Source organism: Pongo abelii, chromosome 10 (assembly GCF_028885655.2).
Source record: "Pongo abelii isolate AG06213 chromosome 10, NHGRI_mPonAbe1-v2.0_pri, whole genome shotgun sequence".
In the NCBI taxonomy this organism is placed as follows: Eukaryota; Metazoa; Chordata; class Mammalia; order Primates; family Hominidae; genus Pongo; species Pongo abelii.
Window position 1 is genome coordinate 47,207,179 of NC_071995.2, and position 27,692 is coordinate 47,234,870.

Sequence of the window (27,692 nt, forward strand, 5' to 3'; positions counted from 1 at the left end):
ACTTATTTTATTTTCTGTTTTTGTTTTTGCTTTGTTTTATTTGGGGTAGCAGCCATCCTAGTGGGTTCAAGGTGTTAACTCATTGTGTTTTGTTTTGTTTGAGACAAAGTCTCGCTGTCACACAGGCTGGAGTGCAGTTGCGTGATCTCAGCTCACTGCAACCTCCACCTCCCAGGTTCAAGCGATTCTCCTGCCTCAGGCTCCTGAGTAGCTGGGACTACAGGTGTGCACCACCACGCCTGGCTAATTTTTGTATTTTTAGTAGAGACAGGATTTCACCATGTTGGCCAGGCTGGTCTCGAACTCCTGACCTCAAGTGATCTGCCAACCTCGGCCTTCCAAAGTGCTGGGATTATAGGCGTAAGCCATTTCAACTTGACCCTGGTTTTGTTTTGCTTTTTTTAAGAGCACATGAGCTCTTGATCATTGTGGTTTTGATTTGCATTTCTCTAATAATGAGTGAGCATCTTTTCACATGTTTGGTGACCATTTATTTATCTTCTCTGGAGAAATGCCTGTTTAACTCCTTTGCCTATTGTAAAGTTGGGTTTTTGTTTTTGTTGTTGTTGTGGATTTGCAGGAGTTCTTCATAAATTCTGGATATTAACCCTTTATAAGATATATGACTTGCAAGTATTTTCTGCCATTTCATTGGTTGCCTTTTTACTTCATTGATTGCTTAGAAGTTTTAAGTTTAATGTAATCCCATTTGTCTATTATTGCTTTTTTGCATGCACTTTTGTTGTCATATCTAAGAAATTGCCAAATCCTGCTTCATGAAGCTTTCCCCCTGTTTTCTTCTAGGAGTTTCATAGTTTTAGGTCTTACATTTGGTTCCTTATTTCTTTTTGAGTTAATTTTTGTGTATCGTGTAAGGTAAGGGTCCAGCTTCATTCTTTTGCATGTAGATATCCAGTTTTCCCAACGTCATTTGTTGAAGAGACTGTCCTTTTCTCATCTAATGTTCTTGGCCCCTTTGTTGAAGATCTTTTGACTGTATATGTGAGGGTTTATTTCTAGGCTCTCTATTCTATTCCGTTAGTCTAGATGTATGTCTTTATGCCAGTACTACACTGTTTTGATCACTATAGCTTTGTAATATGTTTTGAAATCAAGAAATGTGAGGCCTCCAACTCCTTGTTTTTCTTTTTCAAGATTGTTTTGGCTATTTGGGATCTATTACTGAAGTTTAAAAATATACATAACATAATATTTATCGTTTTAACCATCTGTATGTTGATGCCAAATTACTGGTATTAAATACATTCACAGTGTTGTGTAGTCATCACCACTGTCTAACCCAAAACTTTTCATCACCCCAACAAAAACTTTGTACCCATTAAACAATAACTCCTCTTCCCCCCCAGCCCTTGGTAACCTCTATTATGCTTTTTGTCTCTCTTGCTCATCTCCTTTTAATACATGTTCCCATTCTGATAAATAGAAAAATTTTATCACGCCTGTAATCCCAGCACTTTGGGAGGCCGAGGCAGACGGATCAAGAGGTCAGGAGATTGAGACCATCCTGGCTAACACGGTGAAACCCCGTCCCTACTAAAAACACAAAAAATTAGCCAGGCGTGGTTGCGGGCACCTGTAGTCCCAGCTATTCGGGAGGCTGAGGCAGGAGAATAGCGTGAACCCGGGAGGCAGAGCTTGCAGTGACCCAAGATCGTGCCACTGCACTCCAGCCTGGGCGACAGAGCGAAACTCCGTCTCAAAAAAAAAAAAAACAGAAAAAAAAAACAAAAAACTTTAGGCCCTCTTTTGTTGTGATTTGAAATGAAAAATAAGTATAAAGAACAATAAGAGTAATAAGTTGAGAACTACACGTCTATTCTCTCATTTCTCTACCTTGAGAGTCATTGAGCTGTACCCTCTGGGTCAGGGGTCGTAGTTAGTACTAGGGATGTGGTCTGTGACCATATACTTCTTTAGAGTAAGGCTAACTTGAATATGGAATCTGTTCATTGGTTTTCTTAGCTTTAAGCCCTAGCTCAGTGGGTAGTAATCCCAGACTGACAGTTTCAAATCTTGTTTTATCATTTAGTAAGCAGTAACAAATTAATATAAAAACCCAGATTTAATAATTTTTATTTTCTTTTAATACATCCAGCCATTATTATTTACTAGTATCCCCACATTTCAGGTTTTAATGTAATACAATATGGTATTTAGTTAATACAATATAGTATTACATACGTTTATTCCCATTTGGGAAAATGCTTAACTGAATGGCTTTTTTTTTTTTTTTGAGACGGAGTCTTGCTCTGTTGCGCAGGCTGGAGTGCAGTGGCGCAGTCTCAGCTCACTGCAAGCTCCTCCTCCCAGGTTCACGCCATTCTCCTGCCTCAGCCTCCCAAGTAGCTGGCAGTACAGGCGCCTGCCACCATACCCGGCTAATTTTTTGTATTTTTAGTAGAGACGGAGTTTCACTGTGTTAGCCAGGATGGTCTCGATCTCCTGACCTCGTGATCCACCTGCCTTAGCCTTCCAAAGTGCTGGGATTACAGGCATGAGCCACCGTGCCTGGACTCTTTTTTTTTTTTAAGATAAGGTCTGGCTCTGTCGCCCGGGCCAGAGTGCCATGGTATGATCTTGGCTCACTGCAGTTTGTCTCCTGTCCTCAAGCAATCTTCCTGCCTCAGCCTCCTCCTGAGTAGCTGGGACTACATGCACACGCCAGTGCGCCTGGCTAATTTTTGTATTTTTAGTAGGGATGGAGTTTTGCCATGATGGCCAGGCTGGTCTGGAACTCCTGAGCTCAAGTGATCTGCCCGCCTCAGCCTCCCAAAGTGCTAGGATAACAGGTGTGAGCCACCGTGCCTGGCTACTGAATGGTTTCTTATGTACAAATGACTAGTCAATAATATGCTTTGAAGTTTTTTCCCTAGTTTTTACATAAAAAAATTAAAAAGCTTTCAAGTTGTTTTTTGTACAGTAAAATGTACAAATCTTAAGAGTATACCTCAGTGAATTTTTACGTATGTTGTACCGTGTAATTACCACCCAGATCAAGATGTAGAACATTTCCCCACCAAGACAGTTCGCTGATGTCTTTTCTCAGGAACACTGTCCCTCCAGAGGTAACAATATTCTAACTTCTATCACTGATATTATTTTTGCCTGTTCTTGTACTTGATACAAACAGAATCCTATAGTATGTACTCTTTGGGTCTGACTTCTTTGTTTAACAATGCCTATGAGATATAGCTATGTTGTATGTAGCAATGTTTCTTTTTTCAGTGTTTCTTTTTTATTAGTAGTTTTTAATTATATCAATATACCACAATTAGTCTATTCATCCTCTTGTTACCGGATTGGGCTATTATGAATAAAGCTGCCGTTAATATTCTTATTTGTAGCCATATTTACTTATTTCTTTTGGGTATATGCCTAGGAGTGAAGTTGCTGGGTCATAAGATGGGCATATATTTAAATTTATTAGCAAATTCCAGATAGTTTTCCAAAGTTATTTTTCCATTTTATATTCCCATGAGCAATATTTGAGAATCTAGTTGGTCCATGTCCTGACCAAACTTGGTATTGTCTATTTTAAAAAAATTTTAGCCTTTCCTGTGTGTGTTTAATTTTTATTTTGCATCTTGCCAATGAGCAATAATGTTAAATCTCTTCTGAAATTTTAAGTATAACATATACAGCAAAATGCACACATTTAAGTGTATGGCTTAATGAATTATTTATTACCTTGTCATATAACCCTCATGATCAGGAGTACTCTTCATTCATTCATTCATTCATTCAATTAATCAGTCAGCTAATTTACTGCCTATCTGCTATGTGCCAGGTATAGTTCTAGGCTCAGGGATACAAGAATTATCAAGATAATCAAAGGCTCTGTCCTCATGGAGTCCAAGTTCTTGTCCTCAAGTTTATATCCTATTGAGGGAGATAGACCATAAATAAATACAGAATATAATGCTAGATAGTAACAGTTGTAGAAAAAAAATGTTGTAGAAAAACACAAGGTAAAGGAATAGGAGTGGCAGGGGCTGCTGTATGTAGGATGGTTAGAGAAGGAATCTCTGAGGAGATGACATTTGAACAAAGAGAGAGAAAGATTCATGTGAATCTAGGAGAAGAGCATTCCAGGCAGACAGAATGGCAAGTTCAAAGGCCTTGAAGTGGTAGGTGCTTGGCTTGCTTGAGGCATGGCAGGGATTGGCTGAAGTGCATTGAGCAAGGGGCGATGCTGGGGAAGGAAGTTATCAGTTCCAGGGGACAGGTCAGGTAGGGCTTGTTGGTCATTGGGAGCACTGAAGGGTTTTGAGTAGAGGAGTGACATGATCTGAGTTGTTTTTTCTTAAAAAACTGGCTTCTGTGTGAAAAATAGACTACATTAACAAGAGAAGCAGGGAACTCAGGAAGCTATTATAATAGCACAAGCTGTAAAAATCACGATGGCTTGGACTAGAGTGATAACAGTGGAATAGCAAGAAGCAGTTGGATTTGAAGAATAGTTAGAACTTGCTGATCATTTGGTTGTGGTATCTGAGGAAAATAGAGGAGTCAAGGATAATTACAGGGCTTTTGGCTTGAGCAGTTGGGTGAGTGGTTGGTACTACTTACTGAGAAGGTGAAGACTTGGGAAAGTGTATGCTTTGGGGGTGATGAATAAAATCAGGAGTTCAGGTTTGGAGACATTTAGTTGAAACTCCTTCCCACCTTAGCAGTCATCCCTCCTGTTAAGGTATCCACTGATGCTGGGAATGTGCATTATTTGTTTCTTTTTCTTACTACTGCCAGGAACACCTGGCATCTTTGCCCTTCCCTATGTCTATGCTGACATTAGTTTCCTGAGATTCCATTTTCATTTCTTTGCTACAAGAGCAAAGAGGAGTTTCCACTTATGTTGTAGAAGTTTCATCAGGATAGGTTAAGTTCCTAATACCCCAAGTTAAATTTAGAGTATGTTTATGCAGCAATAGGTTTTTAACTTTTGGACATAATTTCAAACATACTGAAAGGTTACGAGAATAATACAAAGAACTCTCTGATATGCTTTCTTTAGCACCAAATGTTAACATCTTGCCACGTTTGCTTTATCATTACTTCTCTCCATATTCATATTATTGTTGTTTTCTGAGCCATTTGAGAGAGTAAGCTGTAGACTTCATGTTCCGCTATCCCTAAATATTGCAGCATGTATTTCCTAATCACAAAGTCATTCTCTAACATAAACCCGAAGAGTCAAAGTCCAGGAACTGAAATGTTGATATAATAGTGTATTTCCTGATGTACAGCTCCTTATTTCCATCTAGCCAGTTGTCCCATTCATGTCCCTTACAGCAGCCTCTTTTCTCCCACTCTTAAGATCTAATCCAGGACCATGCATTATATTTAGTTATCATGTCTTCAGTCTCTAATCTGGAGCAGTTCTTCAATTTTTCTTTGAATTTAGTGGCATTAATTTTTTTTTTTTTTTTTTTTTTTTGAGATGGAGTCTCACTCCATCACCAGGCTGGAGTGCAGTGGTGCAATCTTGGCTCACTGCAGCCTCCACCTCCCGAGTTCAAGCGATTCTCCTGCCTCAGCCTCCCGAGTAGCTGGGACTACAGGCGCGCACCACCATGGCCAGCTAATTTTTGTGTTTTTAGTAGAGACGGGGTTTCACCATGTTAGCCAGGATGGTCTCGATCTCTGGACCTTGTGATTTGCCTGCCTTGGCCTCCCAAAGTGCTGGGATTACAGGCGTGAGCCACTGTGCCTGGCCAATATTTTTTAATAAATACAGGCCAGTTGTTTGCAGATTGTCCTTCAATTTGTTTGGTGTTTCCTTATGATTAGATTCAGATTATGCAGTTTTGGCAGGAATACTATTGTAAATGATGTGTCTTTCTCAGTTAAGTATTTCAGGAGCCACATGATGTTCATTTGCCTTATTAATAGTGCTAATAACTTTGGTCACTTGGTTAAGGTGGTTTTTGCCAGGTTTCTCCACTTAAAAGTTTCCTCCTTCTCAAATACATTTTGTTTTTCAAAAAATTTATTTAACAACTGCTTAGATAGTGTTTACTATGTACAAGCACTATTCTAAGTGCATTATAGATATTAATTTCTTTAAATAGTATAATAAATGATCATTGTTTTCTAATTGGGCTACAGTGTATCTTATACCTTTCTGTTTCCTTCTTGCTGCCACATTCCTCGCTCAAGCCCTCTTCAGCTCTCGCTTGGATTAGTACTTATTTCTAAGTAATAGTACCTCTTTCCTAAGTTAATTGTTCTATTTTTAAAATCTGCTGTTTATCAAATTGCACTTGTATTCTCAAGTACCATAATCCATCAAGTATCTCTTCTCGTTCAGGTCTTCAATCTTTATTTCTCCTTGTTGGTTTCTGCCCTCTTTCCTAAAAACATGTTCCTTCAATCCTAAAAATAGCTTCTTATTTTCTCCTTAAGTGGGCTATCTTCCCCCTCTTTTAGAGAAGTAGATATGTTCTTTTCTTCTACTTCTTTATTAGTCCACTTAACAGCAATCTTTCTTTCACAACTCTAGTGAATCTCTTTACTAATTTCCTTTCGAAATCCAATTACCTTTTTTCTTTCATAGTTGAGATTTTATTGGTTGTACTGAAGATCAGTACACATTCCGTTGTACACAATTCTTAACATATGTACCGAAAATCTAAAAAGCCATGTGTTACAATTCTGTTTCAAACAGTTATTTGCAGTGACTTAAAATTTGGAGGCAAATTTTCCTTAAGAGGATATCAAGTTCCAGTATCTTCAGATGTTGATAAGCCATTACGTAAGTCTTACCAATTCACAACTTAATATCGTATACACAACATATACAAATTTTTCACCTTTCACAGCACATTAACAAAATTACTAGGAAAACAGAGCTACCATGACCAAAGATATTACAGAGTGCACACAGTTCTGACAGGGAGAGCCATGACCAGGAGTGGTTTTCTTCAGGAAACAATTCTACTGAAAAACAACATGGTAATAGAAATAATTTAAAATGTTCAAGAATTGAATGCACAACTCTGACTCCACATTGCCACTGAGTATTGCCATTGCCTTTGTATTATAGGATATAAAAACTACCTGCCCAGCTATTGAATGTTAAGCTGACACCCAAGATAGTCAAAGCTTTCCATAATTCAGTATCCCACATTATCTTCTGTTGTACCAAAAAATAACCAGCAAATAATTGTACCTCTTACAAAAAATCACTTACACTTAATAAATGGGACAATGTGGGATTTCCTCCTACAATGTGGGATTCCCTCCTTCTAAAATGTTTCTAGAGCTACTATAAAACACATTTAAAAATAGTTGATAAGAATATTTCTCTGGATTGTGCAAGAAGGGAGACTAGGACCACGGATAAGACAGGGTATTTGATATTAATCAAACTAGGCTTCTTTCTCTCTTGCTGCATTGGAGGCTGATCCCTCCTCGTTTTTCGTTTCTCCATTTTCTGCAGGTAAATCTTTAGTTTCTTGGTTAGGTACTTTGTCCTGTTTTCCCTTTGCTACCAGTTTGGCTTTTTGTTTATGCTTTTTTGTCTGAAGATTTATCCTTTCCTGCTGTCTTTTTTGGCTTCGTTTCCCCTTTTGCAGGAGCAAGTTTAGGTGACAACCTTGTGGATAGAGATGGAATCTCACTGTGTTGGTTAGGCTGAGGCGGGAGGATTGCTTGAGTCCAGGAGTTTGAGGCGGCAGTGAGCTATGATTGTGCCACTGCCCTCCAGTCTGGGCAACAGAGAGAGACCATGTCTCCAAAAAAAAAAAAAAAAAAAAATACTTTCACTGTTATCACCATTCATGTCCAGAACTCTTCATTTTGCAAAACTAAAACTCTATTCATTAAACATCCTCACTCTCTCCTTTCCCTCCAGCCCGCAGCAACTACCATTCTGCTTCCTGTCTCTATGAATTTGACTAGCTTAGGTATCTCATATAAGTGGAATTCTTACAACATTTGTCCTTTTGTGACTGGCTTATTCCTATTAGCATCTGTCCTTAAGGTTCATCTTTGTTGTAGCATGTGTCAAAATTTCCTTCCTCTTTAAGGCCGAATAATATTCCATTGTATGTATATACTTTATTTTGTTTAACCATTTGTCTGTTGATAGACATTTAGGTGCTCCACCTCTTGGCTATTGTGAATAATGCTGCAGTGAACGTAGGTGTGCAGATATCTCTGAGACTCTACTTTCATTGCTTTTGCATTTTGAGCTAATTTTTTATGTGGTAGTATATATTCTTTTGTATGTGGATATTCAGTTATCCCAGCACCATTTGTTGAAAAGATTATTCTTTCCCTGTTGAATTTTCTTGTCACCTTTGTTGAAAATAAATTGACCATAAATGTGAGGATTCTTGTCTGTACTTTCATTTCTATTCCATTGATCTATATGCCTGTTCTTATTGCCGATACCATAAGGTGCATGTTGTTTTTTGAAGTATGAAAAGTCTTAAATTTGAATTCTAGCTTTTTTTTTTCCTTTTATGGATTGTATGGATTGTGCTTTTGAAGAACTCTCACTAAAAAAAATCATGAGGACCTTCCTCTTAATTCTAGGGTTTTACAGTTTTAGCCATTTGGGTCTGTGATCCATTTTGAGTTCATTTTTATATATAGTATGAGGTAAAAGTCTGAGTTCATTTTTATGTATTTGGAAGTCCAGTTGTCCCAGTACTGTTTGTTGAAAAGACTCTCTTTTCCCTATTGAATATCTCTAGTGCCTTTGTTGAAAATCAGTTGTCCATAGATATGAAGGTTTATTTTTGGATTCTCAATTTTGTGCCCATTGATATGTGTGCCTATTCTTATGACAGTACCACACTGTCTTCATGACTGTAGCTTTATAGTAAGTTTTGAAATCAGGTAGTGGAAGTCCTCCAAAATTTTCAAAATTGTTTTGGCAATTCTGGTTTCTTTGAATTTCCATATAAATTTTATGATCAGCTTGTCAGTTTCTACAAAAATGCTTGCTGAAATTTTAATAGGGACTGCATTACGCTTATAAATTAAATTGGGAGAATATGAATGTTCCAGTTCATGAATATGGAATGTGTCTCTATTCATTTAGATCTTTAATTTCTCTCAACTATGTTTTCTAATTTTCAGAGTATGAGATTTGTACATCTGTTATTTTTATTCCTAAGTATTTAAGTTGTTTTTTTTTTTTTTTTTAAGAGACAGGGTCTTCCTCTGTCACCCAGGCTGGTGCAGTGGCATGATCATAGCTCACTGCAGCCTCAAACTCCTGGGCTCAAGTGATCTTCCTGCTTCAGCCTGCCTCCTGTGAGTAGCTGGGACTATAGGTGCACGTCACTGTGCCCAGCTAATTTAAATTTTTTTTTGTAGAAATGGGGTCTCGCTTTTTTCCCCAGGGTGGTCTTGAACTCCTGGGCTAAAGGAGTCCTCTTGCCTCAGCCTCCCAAAGTGCTTGGATTATAGGTGTGAGCCATTACACCCAGCCTTAATTCGTGATGCTATTGTGAATGTAATTTTTTGTTAATTTTATTTTTGGATTGTTTATTGCTAGTATATAGATATACCATTACTTGCTTTCTATTTTTTTGAGATGGAGTTCCGCTCTAGTTGTCCAGGCTTGAGTGCAATGATGTGATCTCGGCTCACTGCAACCTCTGCCTCCCAGGTTCAAGCTATTCTCCTGTCTCAGCCTGCCGAGTAGCTGGGATTACAGGTGCTCGCCACCATGCCCAGCTAGTTTTTCTATTTTTAGTAGAGATGGGGTTTCACCATGTTGGCCAGGCCAGTCTTGAACTCCTGATCTCTGGTGATCCACCGGCCTCAGCCTCCCGAAGTGCAGGGATTACAGGCATCAGCCACTGCACCCAGCCAGATACCATTACTTTTTGTATATTGGTTTAATTATTAGACCTTGCTGAACTAATGTTTTAGTCCTTAGCAGTATTTTTGGTGTGTATGTATATGTGTTTGGATTCCTTAGGATTTTCTGTATATGGGTCATGTTATCTTTGAATAAAAACATTTTACTTCTTCCTTTCCAATCGTGTTGCCTTTAATTTCTTTTCTTTCATCCTTATTGCACTGACAAGATCTTTCAGTATGTTGTTGAAAACAAGTGATGAGGTGTGCATTCTTGTTTTTTCTTATCTAAGGAAGAAAATATTTTGTCTTTTACTGTGGAGTATGATATTAGTTGTAGGTTTTTCATGGATGGCCTTTATAAATGTGAGAACATTTTCCCTTTTTTAAAAACCATGAATGGGTATGGGTGTGTGAAAATGCTTTTTCTGTACCTACTAAGATGATCATGTGACTTTTATCATTTATTTGATTGATACTGTGTGTTACATTAATTGGTTTTTGCATGTTAAGCCAATCTTCCATTCCTGGAATAAGTCCCACTTGGTCATGGTATTATAATTATTTTCTTTGTTGCTGAATTTGGCTTGCATATATATATATATATATATATATATATATATATATATATATATATTTCTTTTCTTTTCTTTTCTCTTTTTGAGACAGCGTCTCACTTTGTCACCCAGGCTAGAGTGTAGTGGCACGATCTCGGGTCACTGCAGCCTCAATCTCCCAGGTTCAAGTGATCCTACTCCCTCAGCCTCCCAAGTAGCTGGGACTACAGGTGTGTGTCACCACACCTGGCTAATTTTTAAAAATGTTTTTTATAGAAACGGAGTTTCACAGTGTTGCCCAGGCTGGTCAAGACTCCTGAGCTCAAGTGATCCACCTGCTTCGGCCTCCCAAAGTGCTAGGATTATAGACAGGCGTGAGCCATCATGCCTGGCCTGGCTTGCTAATATTTTGTTAATGATGTATTTCTCCTATATTTATGAGGAATATTGATCTGTAGTGGTTTTTTGTTGTTTTTTGTTTTGTTTTTTTTTTTTGTTTGTTTGTTTTTGAGACAGAGTCTCACTTTGTAGCCCAAGCTGGAATGCATTAATGCAATCTCAGCCCACTGCAACCTCTGCCTCTCAGGCTCAAGTGATTCTTGTGCCTCAGCCTCCTGAGTAGCTGGGACTGCAGGCACATGCTACCACACCCAGCTAATTTTTGTATTTTTAGTAGAGATGGGGTTTCACTGTGTTGCCCAAGGTGGTCTCGAACTCCTGAGCTCAGGTGATCTGCCTGCCTTGGCCTCCCAAAGTGCTGGGATTACAGGTGTGAGCCACCACACCCAGCCTGATCTGTAGTTTTCTAGTGATGTCTTTGTCTGGTTGCAGTATCAGGGAAACATGGGTTTTTTTAGTTTTCCATTGCTGCTGTAACAAATTACCACAAACTTAATGACTTAAAGCAACATGCATGTCTCATCTCAGTTTCTGTAGGTCAGATGTTGGGCATAATGTGGCTCAGATGGTTCTCTACAAGGTTGAAACCAAAGCAAGGCTTTGTTCCTTTCAGGAAGCTCTAGTGAAGCATTCATTTTCAGGCTCACTCAGGCTGCTGGCAGAATGCAATTCCATGTGGCTGTAGGACTGTAGGTTCCCAGTTCCTTCCTGGCTGTTGGCCTGGGATTCTTCTCAGCTTCTAGAGGCTGTCTGCATTTCCTAGCCTCCTGGCCCCCTTCAAAGCCAGTTACAGCAGGTTAGGTTCCTCTTGCTTCAAATCTGTCTTTCCCCTTTGCCACATCTCTGTGATGCATTTTTCTTAGCTCTAGCCAGAGAAATTTCTCCCCTCTTAAGGGCTCGTGAGATTAGATTGGGCCCATCCAGATAATCCAGACTAATCTCCTTATTTTAAGGTCTGTGACATTAATTACATCTGCAAAGTCCCTTTGTAGCAGTACATAGATTATGTTTGATTGAATAATTAGGGGACGGGAATCTTGGGGAGATATCTTTGGAATTCTGCCTGCTACACAGGCCTCATAGAATTAATTAGGGAATGTTCTTCTATTTTCTTTTTTTTTTTTGAGACACAGTCTTACTCTGTCGCTCAGGCTGGAGTGCAATGGCACGATGTCGGCTCACTGCAACCTCCGCCTCCCGGGTTCAAGCAGTTCTCCTGTTTCAGCCTCCCAAGCAGCTAGGATTACAAGTGCCTGCCACCATGCCCGGCTAAGTTTTTGTATTTTTAGTAGAGACGGGGTTTTGCCATATTGGCCAGACTGGTCTTGAACTCCTGATTTCAGGTGATCCACCCGCCTTGGCCTCCCAAAGTGCTGGGATTACAGGCATGAACTATTGCACCTGGACTGTTCTTCTATTTTCTTTTTCTTTTTTTGAGACAGAGTCTCGCTTTGTCCCCAGGTTGGAGTGCAGTGGCGCAATCTCGGCTCACTGCAACCTCCACCTCCTGGGTTCAAGCAATTCTCTTGCCTCAGCCTCCCAAATAGCTGGGACTACAGGTGCGCACCACCGTGCCTGGCTAATTTTTGCATTTTTAGTAGAGATGGGGTTTCACCATGTGAGCCAGGATGGTCTCAATCTCTTGACCTCGTGATCCCCCTACCTCGGCCTCCCAAAATGCTGGGATTACAGGCGTGAGCCACTGCGCCCGGCCTGTTCTTCTATTTTCTAAAACAGTTTGTGGAGAATTCTGTTATTTCTTCTTTAAATATTTGATAAGACACAATCTGGCCTTGTGCTTTTGTGTGTGTGTGTGTGGGAAGGATTTTAGATTATTAACTCAATTTCTTGATATCCTACCCTTTTTAAGTCAGTCTTAGTAATGTATGTTTTTCTAGGAATTTGTTCATTTCATCAGAGTTGTCAAATTTGTGGACATAAAGTTGCTCATAGCATTTCTTTATAATCCCTTGAATTTTTGTAGGGTCTGTAATGATGTCCTTTCCTTTATTCCTGATTTTGGTAAATTGTGTCTTTTTTATTCTGGTCAACCTATTTATAGGTAAAAAGAACCAACTTTTGGTTTTATTGCTTTTCTCTAGTGTTTTTCCATATACGCTGATTGATTGTGGTCTAATCTGTAGTATTTCCTACCTTCTGCTTGCTTGGGATTTAGTTGGCTTTTCTTCTAATTTCTTAAATTGGAAACTCAAGCTATAGATTGAAGACCTTTCTTCTTTTCTGCTATAGATGTTTTAAGTACCAATTTAGCTATACCCCATAAATTTTGATGTGTTATGTTTTTATTTTCTTTCTTTTTTTTTTAGACCGAGTCTCGCTGTGCCACCCGGGCTGGAGTGCAGTGGCACGATCTCGGCTCACTGCAAGCTCCGCCTCCTGGGTTCACGCCATTCTCCTGCCTCAGCCTCCCGAGTAGCTGGGACTACAGGCACCTGCCACCCTGCCCAGCTAATTTTTTTTTGTATTTTTAGTAGAGACGGGGTTTCACCATGCTAGTCAGGATGGTCTCGATCTCCTGACCTCTGATCCGCCCGCCTTGGCCTCCCAAAGTGCTGGGATTACAGGCCTGAGCCACCATGCCCGGCTGTTATGTTCTTATTTTCTTTCAGTTCAAAATATTTTCTAATTTCCTTTGTGAATTTTTTTTTCTTTTACCCATGAGTTGTTTAGAACTATGTTGTTTATTTGTGATCAGCCTGGGCACATGGTGAACCCCATCTCTACAAAAAATACAGAAATTATCTGGGTGTGGTGGTGCACGCCTGTAGTCCCAGCTACTTGGGAGGCTTAGGTGAGAGGATCAGTGAATCATGATTGTGCTGCCGCACTCCACCCTGGGTGACAGTGAGACCCTGTCTCAAAAAAAAAAAAAAAAAAAGTATGTTCTTTAATTTTGAAATGTTTAGAGATTTCCCATACTTATCTCTGCTCTTCATTTTTATTTAATTCTGTTGTTGGAGAACCTACTTTGTATGATTTCAATCATTATAAAATTGAGAATTTCTTATGAGCTATCATATAATTTAACAAGCTTTCTCTATAAAGGGCCATATAATAAATATTTTGGCTTTATGTGCCATATGGTCTGTGTTACAACTATTCATTTCTGCCGTTTTAGTGCTGAAGCCTCCATATACAATACATAAATCAATGGACATGCTTATGTTAGCATAAAACTTTATTTATAAAAACAGACAGTAGAGCTGACTTTGGCCCTTGGGCCATAGTCTGCTGATCCTTGGCCTAGTATATAGTCTGTCCTTGAGGATGTTCTGGCTGTGCTTGAAGAGAATATAATATTCTTGTTGGATGGAGGAGTATTACTGATTTTCTGTCTTTTTTTTTTTTTTTTGCTGAGGTGGAGTCTTGCTCTGTCGCCCAAGCTGGAGTGCTTTTTTTTTTTTTTTACCTGAGACGGAGTCTCACTCTGTTGCCCAAGCTGGAGTGCAATGGCACCATCTCAGCTCACTGCAACTTCCGCCTCACAGGTTCAAGCGATTTTCCTGCCCCAGCCTCCTGAGTAGCTGGGGTTATAGGCACGCGCCACCACACCCAGCTAATTTTTGTATTTTTAGAAGAAACGGGGTTTCACCATGTTGGTTAGGCTGATCTGGAACTCCTGACCTCATGATCCGCCTGTCTCAGCCTCCCAAAGTGCTGGGATTACAGGCGTGAGCCACCATGCCTGGCCCAGTCTGGGTTTTTAATCAGTGTATTAGTCTGTTCCCACGCTGCAAATAAAGACATATCCGAGACTGGGTAATTTATAAAGGAAAGAGGTTTGACTCACAGTTCCACGTGGCTGGGGAGGCCTCACAATCATAACAGAAGGTGAATGAGGAGCAAAGTCAAGTCTTACATGGAAGCAGGCCAGAAAGCTTGTGCAGGGGAACTCCCATTTATAAAACCATCAGATCTCTTGAGACTTATTCACTACCGTGAGAACAGTATTGGGGAAACTGCCCCATGATTCAGTTATCTCCACCTGGCCCCACCCTTGACACATGGGGATTATTACAATTCAAGGTGAGATTTGGGTGGGGACACAGCCAAACCATATCAATCAGTTATTGAGAGTGGGATACTTAAGTCTTTATCATTGTTGAACTCTTTATTCTTTCTGTCAATTTTTGCTGCATGTATTTTAGGTCTTATTGTTTGGTGGATATATATTTATAATTGTTCTATGTTTCTGATGTCATGACTCTCTTATAATGATTTCTCTCTGTCTCTAATAATACCATTTTATCTGATACTAAGCCCTTTTATTATTGGTTTGCATGATATATCTTTTTTCATTCTTTTCAATCTCTCTGTGTTTGAATCTATGGTGTGTTTTTTGTAGATGGCGTACAGTTGGATCTTGTTTTTCCAGCCACTCTAACAATTTCTGTCTTTTGAGTGGAGTCTTTTTTTTTTTTAATTTTATTTATTTATTTTTTTGAGATGGAGTCTCGCTCTTTTGCCCAGGCTGGAGTGCAGTGGCGCGATCTCGGCTCACTGCAAGCTCCACCTCCCGGGTTCACGCCATTCTCCAGCCTCAGCCACAGCTGGGACCACAGGCGCCCACCACCACGCCTGGCTAATTTTTTGTATTTTTTATAGAGATGGGGTTTCACTGTGTTAGCCAGGATGGTCTCGATCTCCTGACCTCGTGATCCGCCCGCCTCGGCCTCCCAAAATGCGGGGATTACAGGCGTGAGCCACTGTGCCCGGCCGAGTGGAGTCTTTTTTTGAGACAGAGTTTCACTCTTGTTGCCCAGGCTAGAGTGCAATGGCGTGATCTCGGCTCACCGCAACCTCTGCCTCCCAGGTTCAAGCGATTCTCCTGCCTCAGCCTCCTGAGTAGCTGGCATTACAGGCATGCGTCACCATGCCTGGCTAATTTTTGTATTTTTAGTAGAGATAGGGTTTCTCCATGTTGGTCAGGCTGGTCTCGAACTCCTGACCTCAGGTGATCCACCTGCCTTGGCCTCCCGAAGTGTTGGAATTACAGACGCAAGCTACTGTGTCAGCCTGTTTTTTGCTTTGTTTTGTTTTTTGTTTTTTTTTCTTGAGATGGAGTCTCACTCTGTTGCTCAGGCTGGAGTGCAGTTACATGATCTCGGCCCACTGGAACCTCCACCTCCTGGACTCAAGTGATTCTCCTGCCTCAGCCTCCCGAGTAACTGGGATTACAGGCGCCCACCACTGTGCCCAGCTAATATTTTTTGTATTTTTAGTAGAGACAGGATTTTACCATGTTGGCTAGGCTGGTCTCTAACTGCTGACCTCAGGTGATCCACCTGCCTCAGCCTCCCAAAGTGCTTGGGGTTACAGGCGTGAGCCACCGTGCCCTGCCAGGTATTTGTTTTTTTGTATATCTTTTGGTTTTTTCTGTTTGTTTGTACCTCTTTTATTGCCTTATTTTGTGTTTAATAGTTTTTTTAAGCATATGATTATTTTGTTGCTTTTGTCTTTTGTTTTTACTATTTTTCAGTTGTTTTCTTAGTACTTGTCTGATCATTATAATAAGCATCTTATAGCCCAATTTAACTAAATTAATGCTAATTTAATTCTGTAGTATAGCTTCTTTCTCCTTTTATGCAATCGTTTTCATGTTTATTATATCTATATTTGCTATAAACCTAATAATTCAGTATTGTTACTAATCTTGTATTACATAAAGCAGTAATAATTAGTTGAATTCTTTTTAAAAATTTAAGAGAAGGAAGTTAAAAAGTACATACTTTAGTTAAATTATTTTCAGTAGAAACAAGGTCTTGCTATGTTGCCCAGGCTGGCCTTGGCCTCCCAAACTTTTGGGATTACAGGCGTGAGCCATTGCACCTGGCCAAAAATACGTATGTTATATGTACCTACATATTTGCTTTTCCTAGTGCTCTTTGTTTCTTTGGGTACAGTCAGGTTACCATCTGATGTCATTTTGCCTTTCAACTTGAGAGACTTCCTTTGGAATTTCTTGTAAGTCAGGTTTGCGAGCAATGGATTCTCTGTAAGTCTTTGAAATGTCTTTATTTCACCTTCATTTTTGAAAGATAGCTTTGCTGGATATCAAATTCTTGGTTGCTGGTTTTTTCTTTTAGCACTTTGAATGTCATTTCCTGCCTTCTGGCTTCTTTTGCTTCTGATGAGAAGTCAGCTGTTAATGTTGCTTCCCTGTACATGATAAAGTATTGTTTTGATTTTTGTTCTTGCTGCTTTCAAGATTTTCTGGTTTTGGCTTTAATCAGTTTCACTATGATATGTCTAGATGTGGATCTCTTTGTGTGTATTGCAGCTATAGTTCATTGAGCTTCCTGACTCTGTAGATACATTTTTTAAAAATCAAGTTGCAAGTTGTTTTTGGTCACCATTTTTGTCCTCTTTCACATCACTTCTTCTGGGGCTTCTAATTTGTGTATGATGGTATACTTGACATTGTTCCACACATTTCTGAGACTGTTTTACTTTTTTTTTAATTTTTACTTTTTGTTTGTTAATGTTTAAGGGATAGGGTCTTGCCTTGCTGCCCAGACTCATGGCTGATTGCAACCTTGACCTACTGAGCTCAAGCCATCCTCCCACCTTAGCCCCCCAAGTAGCTGGGGCTACAGGCATGCACCACCACACCTGGCCGATTTTTAATTTCTTATAGAGACAGTGTCTCACTGTGTTACATACACAGTGAGGCCAGGCTGGTCTTATACTCCTGGCCTCAAGCGATACTCCAACCTGGCCTCCCAAAATGCTGGAGTTATAGGCATGAGCCACTGCACCCGGCTTGTATTTCTTCATTGTTTTTTCTCCCATTTCTTCAAGTTAGATAATTTCTCTTGTCCTTTCTTCAAGTTTTCTGATTTTTTTCTTCTACTCCAGTATTCATCTTCAGAATTTTGATTTGGTTGTCTTTTTTTATTTTCCAAATTAAATTTGTGCTCTGTTTATATCATGGTTCTCTTTATTTTTTATTATTATTTTTTTACCATGGTTCTCTTTAAAAATGATTTCTATCTCTTCATTAAGATTTTCTTTTTGTTTGAGGCATTGTTCTCATATTTTTTTAGTCCTTTAAAGAAATTTGGAGTCTGTTTGCGAAGCGTAGCATTTGGGCCTACTCAGGGGCATTTCCAACTCCATGTTGTTGTTTTTTCTCATGCGTTTGGGTAACACTTTCCTGCATTTTTGAATGTCTCATAACTTTTTGTTGAAACTGGACATTTTACCTACTGTATTGTAGCAACTTTGATTTCTGGATTTTTCCTCCTTCTGAGGGTTGTCATTGCTTTATTGTTTTTATTTTTTAAGTAACTTTCCTGGACTAAATCTGTGGAATCTTTTTCTCACTGTTGTATGTGGCTGCTGGTTGCTGATGTCTCTGCTCAGTTTTTATACATATTTTTTAAATTATTATTTAAAATCAGTTTGGGCTGGGCTCAGTGCTTCAGGCCTGTAATCCTAACACTTTGTGAAGTCAGGGCAGGAGGATTGCTTGAAGCCAAGGGTTTAAGACCAGCCTGGGCAACATAGTGAGACCCTGTCTCTGCAAAAAATAAAAGAAGTTAGCTGGGTGTGGTGGTATGTGCCTGTAGTTGCAGCCACCTAGCAGGCTAAGACAGAATAATCGCTTGAACCCAGGAGTTTGAGGTTGCAGTGAGCTATGATCGTGCCACTGCCTGGGCAACAGAGGAAGACCCTGGCTCTAAAAAAGACAAAATCCAAGCATGGGACACAGAATTGCAGCAAATAGCATTCTTTTTCTTTTTTTTCTTTTTGAGACGGAGTCTTGCTCTGTCACCCAGGCTGGAGTGCAGTGGCACGATCTTGGCTCACTGCAAGCTCCACCTCCCGGGTTCACGCCATTCTCCTGCCTCAGCCTCCCGAGTAGCTGGGACTACAGGCTCCCGCCACCACACCCAACTAACTTTTTTGTATTTTTAGTAGAGACAGGCTTTCACCGTGTTAGCCAGGATGGCCTCGATCTCCTGACCTCGTGATCCGCCCGCTTCTACCTCCGAAAGTGCTGGGATTACAGGTGCGAGCCACTGTGCCCGGCCACGAATAGCATTTTTATAAGTAGCTAAACAGACATTAGAACTTCCACCCTTCTTTGTGACAGCTGAGGTCACTAGTGAACTCTGCTTCCAAGTACTCCTACAAAATACATCACAAGCCTGTCTATATTCTCAAGCCATCCACTTCAGTTCAAATGACCACACTTGCATGTCAGCAACAGAAGAGAACACACATCATACAGCATTTACAGCAGTTGACAAAGAGGTAGGGGAAATGCAAGTATTGGTTCACTTAATACATTCAACTAATGTGGGCTATCTAAGAACAAAACTCACTTAAAGTCTTCCAACAGATGTAGACGTTCTTTGAATGCAGAAAACATTCATACATCATTTGCTGTTATTGCTCTCTGCATACCCTCTCACCAAAGCCTCAGGATTGAGAGACACATATCACCAAGTTAAAAAATATCCATTATGGGTCAGGTGTGGTGGCTCATGCCTGTCATCCCAGCACTTTGGGAGGCTGAGGCAGGAGGATTGCTTGGGCCTAGGAGTTGGAGACCAGACTGGGCAACATGGTGAAACCCTGTCTCTACAAAAGATAAAAAAATTAGCTAGGCATGGGGGTATGCGCCTGTAGCCGTGACTCAGGAGGCTGAGGTGGGAGGATCATCTGAGCCTGGGAAGTGGAAGTTGCAGTGAGCCAGGGTCGCACCGCTGCACTCCAGCTTGGGTGAGAGTGAGGCTCTGTCTTTAAAAAAAAAAAAAAAAAAAAAAAAAAGTCCATTCCGCACCACCAAGTTTCGTCATGTGCTCTTACCTCTTCTCGTTTATGCTAGCCTTTCATATCTCAGCACCACCATCAATTGCACATAAAGTTTCAAAAGTGTACACAGCCTTTACCCTTGCCTTTGTAGCGTTGATATGATTTCATAAACTAAAGGGTCTGCTCAGTTTTTACTGTTTTTGTTTTTGTTTTTTTAATTAAAAAAACTTTAAAGTCTGGCTTGCTGAAGTTACATCTGTATCTATTATCCTTCTGGTCAGTTAGCGATTGGTTAAAGGTTGTACTAAAACACGATGAACCAGTAAAGCTTGCACCCTCTGTAGATCGTTGTGTGTTGGGGACTGCCTTCAAAGCTCATAATTTTTAATTTCCACTGGGCCTTTTTGAGTCTTTGCTGCTGCTATGTGTACGCTTATGGTCAGCCAGAGGTGTGTGGATAGTTTGGACCTTCTCCAATATCTGCATCATGAATGTGTGGAACATTTACCAAGGTCCCCCCTGTAGTCTTTGTTTTCTGACACAGGGTCTTGCTCTGTTGCTGAGGCTAGAGTTCAGTGGCACAGTCGTGGCCCTCTGCAGCCTCAGCTTCCCAGGCTCAAGCAGTGCCCCCACCTTAGCCTTCCGAGTAGCTGGGACTACAGGTGTGTGCTACCATCCCTGGCTAATTTTTAAATTTTTTTTTTTGTCAAGGTAGGATCTTACTCTGTTGCCAGGCTATGTTTGTTTGTTTGTTTGTTTGAGACAGAGTCTTGTTCTGTTGCTTAGGCTGGCATGCAGTGGCACAGTCATGGCTCATTGCAGCCTCGACCTCCTGGGCTCAAGCCATCCTCCCACCTCACCCGCCTGAGTAGCTGGGAGTACAGGCACATGCCACCATGCCCTGCTAATTTTTGTATTTTTTGTAGAGACACAGTCTTGCTGTGTTGGCCCGGCTGGTCTCAAACTCCTGGGCTAAAGCAGTCCCCGCACCTTGGCCTCCCAAAGTGCAGGGACTACAGGCATGAGCCATAGTGCCCAGGTCCCTTAGTCTTGTTTCTGGATTTCCCTTTTAAATTTCTATGTAATCTCCTGGTCTTTTGCTTGCACCAACCATGACAGCAGCCTCAGGCTAGCTGAGCCCTTGGTCTTGCTTGTTTGCCACCAAGAAAGCGAACTGTTACTGACTGCCTGTGGGTATGGGGTTTTTCTGTGCTTTGCTTCACAAGTCAGCCCCCTCTGTCAGTGAAGCTGCTGGTTTTCATGGCTTTCCCTACCTTGGTAGAACTACCTTTCCCACTCACCTGGGGGTATGTGATGGGAGCAGCCATAGACTGCCACTGTTCTTACCACAGGTTCAGTAGGTTTCTTGTGAATAACCACAGAGAAGATAACGTTTGAAAAAAGACCTGAAGGAGACTGAGGAAGTATTCCATGTAGATAACTGTGGGAAATAACATTCCTGGCAGAGGGAACATTCAGGGCCCTAAGATGAGAGCGTATCTAGAGTGTAAAAGGGATGATAAAGAGGCCAGTGTGGCTCCAGTGGAGTAAAGGTAAAGGAAGGAATCAGAACAGACAAGACTGCTTAGGCCACTGTAAGGACTGGCTTTTATTTTGAATGAAATGGGGAGCTGCCAGAGAGCTTTCAGCAGCAGAAGTGGGACATAATCTGTCTTACAATTTTAATAGTGGCCATAGTGAAATAGCAGCGAGAGTGGCAGAGTAGAAGACTCAGGATGAGAGATTCTCATGATTTAGACAAGGGTAGTAGCAGTGGATGCGGTGAGAAGTGGTCCAGCTCTGGATGTATTTTAAAGGTAGAACACATGGGATTCTTCTGATGGATTGGAGGTGGTGGGGAATGAACAGATTCAGGTCTTTATTTAAAGGGAAATTTCCTGTTTATTGTCTGCAAATGATTTTTCTGTTCCCTTTATTGAGTCCTATAATTTTTAAGTCCTTGTATTGATTCCAGTTATTCTTAGATTGGATCATTTTTTGTTCCCTAATGTTATCGTCTATTATAATTGTTTTCTCTGTTTTTTTCTTCTGACAGGTTTGCTTCATTCCATTCATTCTATTTTTATCTGTGTCCATTCTGTTTCTTGCTATTTCTGACTTCTTATTGGATCCATAATTTTTTTTCCAGTTTTTCTTTAACTTTGCTATCTGATTTACTTTCCTTCTATTTTTATCATTTATTTTATAGCTTTTTTAAAATTCAACTTGAACTCAAATTCTTATTTGAAATATTCAAATAAGTATTCAAGGAGGAATCTGCTTTTGGTTTGAGGGTATATATTGTTTTCCAGGTTGGGTTCTTCATCTGTTGCATGGAAATTTCTTGTCTCATTGTATTTCTCTTTTTTTATAGTAGGTTTGATAGTTGCTATGTCATTTTTATTTATCTTCTTCATGTTATATGTGGATAGCTCTGTTTATACCTTTTTGTTTGTAGCTACAGAGTATAGATGAAATAACCTTGATATGTTTCTAAACTTCTTTGGGACCTATCTCACCCACCCCTGCTCATCCACTATGGTTATTTGTTGATTGTTGCTTTCATCCTCTTTTTTTTTTTTTGACACGGAGTTTTGCTCTTGTTGCCCAGGCTGGAATGCAGTGGCATGATCTCAGCTTACTGCAACCTCCGCCTCCCGGGTTCAAGCAATTCTCCTTCCGCAGCCTCCTGAGTAGCTGAGATTACAGGCATGCACCACCATGCTCAGCTAATTTTGTATTTTTAGTAGAGATGGGGTTTCACCATGTCGGTCAGACTGGTCTAGAACTTCTGACCTCAGGTAATCCACCTGCTTCAGCCTCCCAAAGTGCTGAGATTACAGGCGTGAGCCACCATGCCCGGCCTCATCCTCTTTTCTTTAACCTGAGTACATGTGCTGTTGAGAAGCTTGCCACTGAAGGGTTCAGTTATTTTTGGCAGATCTGAGTTCTGTTCTTTTTTCTAAAATCTTATTAAGTGTGCCCTATCCAGGGGTATATTCCATGTATTTCCATAGGCTTTGGCTGGTTCTCACAGCTTGGCTCAGTGTTCTGGAAGATGGTAAGTTTCAAATACTCACCCTGCTTTTCCTGAGGTCCCACTGTGGTTTGTAGAGGTTCTTAATCTTGATGGAATACTTTTTAAAACTTTCGCAGAATTACCTACTTGACTCTTCAGTCTCCTCTTTTCAAATTGGAAAGTATTTAATATAAGTGTACTCTCCTTTCCTTCTTGCATTGCATTTTGTAAATGTTTTTCCAGTCAGGTGTCCGGGTATAAGAGTTCTATAATCCTTATAATGCTTAAAAAAATTATTATTTTTCAGCCAGGCATGGTGGCTCATGCCTGTAATCCCACACTTTAGGAGGCTGAGGCAGACTGATCACTGGAGGTCAGGAGTTCAGGACCAGCCTGGCCAACATGGCGAAACCCTGTCTCTACTAAAAATACAAAAATTAGTCGGGTGTGGTGGCAGGTGCCTGTAGTCCCAGCTCGTTGGGAGGCTGAGACAGGATAATCGTTTGAACCCAGGAGGCAAAGGTTGCAGCAAGCCAAGATTGCACCATTGCACTCCAGCCTAGGCAACAAGAGCATGACTCTGTCTCCAGAAAAAAGAAAAGAAAAAAAAATATTGGCCGGGAGCAGTGGCTCACGCCTGTAATCTCAGCACTTTGGGAGGCCAAGGTAGGCAGATCACTTGAGGTCAGGAGTTCAAGACCAGCCTGGCCAACATGGTGAACCTCCGTCTCTACTGAAAATACAAAAATTAGCTGGGCATGGTGGTGCATGCCTACAATCCCAGCTACACGGGAGGCTGAGGCAGAAGAAACGCTTGAACCTGGGAGGTGGAGGTTGCAAGTTCCATCTCCTTTTTTTTTTTATTGTTAGCACATCTCTGCTGGCAGGAACTTATGCTTTCTTTACCCAGAAATCTTGGGCATGTATCTTTAAAATGTTTAGTAATATAGAGAAACAGCATTTGTATCTTTGTAATTTAAAGGAGCTTCCTGCAGTATGGACTAATCTCATTTTGATGTTTCAGTTTTCCATGTTAAAATTCCTTTGCACTTCCCTCCTTTCATGTGAAAAAACATTTTAAATGGTTTGTTTTCAAGGCATGATAAATCTAAGTACTGGCAGCTGGCCTGCAAATGTAACAAACCGCACAGCTCATGCACCTAGGAGGTCACAATAAGCGAACAGAATGTAGAGGAGGGGTCAGCCCATAAAAGGGAAGAAAGTTTCGTAATTGGGAAATCAAAATTTAAGCAGAGAAGGAGATAGGGTATAACCTTATAAGGGGGATAATAAAACTTTGGCAATGTCCAGGAAGATTGTAACCCCATAGTACTCAACCAGTGAGGAACTGGCGGAGGGACTTGTATGCTAGAAGTTAAATTACCTGTTGTGACTGTCCCGGTGTGCCTGCCCACCAGACACCTGATCTTGCAAGACCATTATTATTATTATTATTATTATTATTTATTTTATTATTTATTTAATTTTTGAGATGGAGTTTCGCTCTTGTTGCCCAGGCTGGAGTGCAATGGTGCGATCTTGGCTCACGGCAACCTCCACCTCCTGGGTTCAAGTGATTCTCCTGCCTCGGCCTCCTGAGTACCTGGGATTACAGGCATGTACCACTATGCCCAGCTAATTTTGTATTTTTGGTAGAGACAGGGTTTCTCCATGTTGGTCAGGCTGGTCTTGAACTCCCAGCCTCAGGTAATCTGCCTGCCTTGGCCTTCCAAAGTGCTGGGATTACAGGCATGAGCTACTGCACCTGGCTAGACCGCTATTAAAAAGTCTCACGTTTGCTGTTCTTCGTGCCTCTAAGTCCATTCTTTGGGTTGGAACGGTGAGTGTGTTTCTCACATTTCACATCCCCCCCTATATTTTTTATAGCTGTATTTGAGCTGGGAAACCTGAGGAGAGGTTAGATATAAGAAATTCTAGGCTTACACCTGTAATCCCAGCACTTTGGGAGGCCCAGGCAGGCGGATCACGAGGTCAGGAGTTCAAGACCAGCCTGGTCAAGAGACTAGCCTGGCCAATATGGTGAAACCCCCCGTCTCTACTGAAAAAAAAAAAAAAATACAAAAAATTAGCCAGGTGTGATGGCGGGTGCCTGTAATCCCAGCTACTTGGGAGGCTGAGGCAGGAGAATCACTTGAACCTGGGAGGCGGAGTTTGCAGTGAGCTGAGATCGCACCATTGCATTTCAGCCTGGGCAACAAGAGTGAAACTCTGCCTCAAAAAAAAACAAACAAACAAACAAAAAAAGGAATTCTAGAGGAAGAGAATAGACGCTTGATTTGGATGAGAAGATCAAATGGCTCAGGCCTGTAATCCCAGCACTTTGGGAGGCCAAAGCAGGTGGATCACGAGGTAAAGAGATAGAGACTATCCTGGTCAACGTGGTGAAACCCCATCTCTACTAAAAATACAAAAAGTAGCTGGGCGTGGTGGTGCACGCCTGTAGTCCCAGCTACTTGGGAGACTGAGGCAGGAGAATCACTTGAACCCGGGAGGCACAGGTTGCAGTGAGGTGCCAAGATCATGCCACTGCACTCTAGCCTGGTGACAGAGCGAGACTTCATCTCAAAAAAAAAGAAAGATCTTAGGGAGTGGTAAGAGGTAACATTTTAGTTTGCAAAGCAGAGATGGGGATATTTCAGATGGATACAAAAGATAAGAAGACTAAGAGAACATACTTTCTAAACTAAGAGGATAATCTGATTCTAAGATTAAGTTTTCTTAAGAAAAATTCTGCTTTTCAGCAGCTACATTGTTTCTATAGTACTTAAAACTAGTTTTGTATACAGAAATACAAAAGAAACCTTGTGGATATCTCAGAAATTTTGTACAGATAGTCATTACTGTAATAGTATATGTATGTTTGTGTTTTTCCCTCCAGAATCTCCCTGGAAACGGAGACATGAATGTCTGCAATGATACTTCCTGACAAGAAGTTGATACAAGAAAAGGAAAGGAGATTAACAGCTAGCCAGCAGAATTTCGAACAACAGGATTTCGTATTTTTTGCTTCCAACTACACACTTCCGTTGCCCACTTTTAAATCAGAGATACCTACACTCAAAACCCAGACAAGGCAAAAGGATACTTTTCTTGTATATTTTTTGAGATCAAAGAAACGACAATGTCCAGGAAACAGAACCAGAAGGGTAAGATTAGATGTGGGCATAAATTGTTACAAGCATAGTTATAAGGATCCCCATTTATAGCTGTATATTTAAAAACTGTCCTTCTAATGTGTTTTGAATGGTTTTACAAGTATTTATGGATATTAGATTATCGCTTTGTGTATTACCAGTCTGGGAATTAATTCATATAACAATAGCTTTTCTACTCCACACAGACTTATCAAATTGTAATATACTTACAATCTTGAAGATGCATTTTTGAATACTGAACATATGTTAGGGAGATGTGTTAAGAGGGCTAGCTTGCTGCAGGATATTCTATGTTGTTTGAGTTGGCATTTTTCTAGAGAAAGGCAGTGGAGCAAGAGTAAATGTTTCTGGGTTTTGTTTCCTTCTTTAGCTTTCCTTCCGGGAATGTTCCTCTAGCTTCTTATCTAAAGTGAAATACAAGGTGCAAAGAGTCAGGAAATAGAAGGGTAGTTATAATGGAGGGAAGGACAACAAAGACTTTGTAAAACCTTTTTCTACTTTTCTAGAATAGCTGTAAAAATTTAAAGGGACAAAGTGAACAACAGCATTAGAACTATTGTAGATAATTGGAATATATTGATTAAAAGAATGATCATAGGTATCTCGGTGTTTTCCCCTCATTCAATTTAATTTCCAGTTCAAAGTTAATGTTCTTTAATTCAAAACAAAGCTTCATACATCCAGGTCTCACATGTTAAATATGAAGAAAATGCTTTTAAACTTAATTTTGACTTGGTAGTTCAAAAACCTCATAAGAAAGTAAATAAACCAGATTTGTGGTTTCAAAAGTTGTAGCTTCATTGTGTAGTAAATCTATAGGAAGAATTTGAGCTCTAAGGAATGCTTAGATTACTAAAGCTGAACTGTTCTATGGAATGAAATTTGCCAACGGAAAAGTTTTTTTTAATAACCCAAGTTTGTTTTTTCTTAGTTGTTATAATTCAGTTTGTTTTTTCCCAGTTATGCTTGAAACATTGAGCATCAGTTTTCACCCTGCAAATGAGAAATACTATAGTAAAAATAGGGTTCTGGAAAAGTTGAGCATTTAATTTTTCCTAAAAAAAGTTAACTTCAGCAAATTACTTTGACCTTTTTAAAACTAGAGAGTCTTTATTTCATGTCTGTGTTTTACCAGAGCTGTAGAAAAGAAGTATCATTGTGAAGCAGGATATTTCCCTGGCCCCTTTGCAGGAGTCTCTCCTTTACTCAGCCTGCCTCTCTCAACTCCTCACAGGAAGGAGAGCGCGAGTGAACAAGGAAGGAACTGGAGGGCATGAGTGCTGGAACCGGCTGGCTGCTTCAGTGCCAGCGGGGGTGAACTCTGTGTGGGCCCTGTGGCAGTGTCCAGGCTGTGGGGTGCCTGTGACCCCCGAAGCTCCAGAAGGCATGTTACAGTGCTCTTTTAGCTCTGCCATCTGTGGACGGCTTAAGTGTTAACAGCTCAGTGGGCCCTTTTCCCCGTTGCGTGGGGTGGCTGCCCTCTGCCAGCAAGGGCAAAGGGCCAGTGTGACAGCCTTTTGTATCTGCACTCATGGCTCCTGAGCTCTTGTCTGGCGTCCAGGAAAAATGAGGTCACACGAATGAATTGAAGGATGGTAAACGCGGGAGATTTTATTGTTGATGAAAGTGGCTTTCAGCAGGAAGGGGAGCTGAAAAGGGGTTGGTGGGGTGTGGGTAGATAATCTTTCCCTGAAGTCCAGCTGTCTCCAGCTAGATTTTTTCTCCAAAGTTACACCATCAAGCTGTCCCTCTAAAACATCCTGACGTCCAGCTAGTTCTCTCTGCTGGCTGAGTCTGGGGTCTTTATAGGCACAGAATGGGGCAGGGCAGGGCCATGGGTGGTTTAGGAAAAGGCAACAGTCAAACAGGAAAACAGGAATATAAGTTCTCACATTGGGCCGAGGTTTCAGGCGTTTTGGC

At 40.7% G+C, this 27,692-nt stretch overlaps 1 protein-coding gene across 6 annotated transcripts in view; it reads left to right on the top strand.

Annotated features, from left to right (window-relative positions):
• The window catches only part of SPATS2 (spermatogenesis associated serine rich 2), a 165,816-nt gene that overhangs the window by 70,077 nt on the left and 68,047 nt on the right, over positions 1-27,692 (top strand). For all 6 annotated transcript variants that reach the window (XM_024257086.3, XM_054527930.1, XM_054527931.1 and 3 more), the window contains one exon: positions 25,496-25,763. In XM_024257086.3, coding sequence (XP_024112854.2) covers positions 25,739-25,763 — 25 coding nt within the window. In that variant the 5' untranslated portion in view covers positions 25,496-25,738. The remainder of the gene's footprint in view (positions 1-25,495; positions 25,764-27,692) is intronic.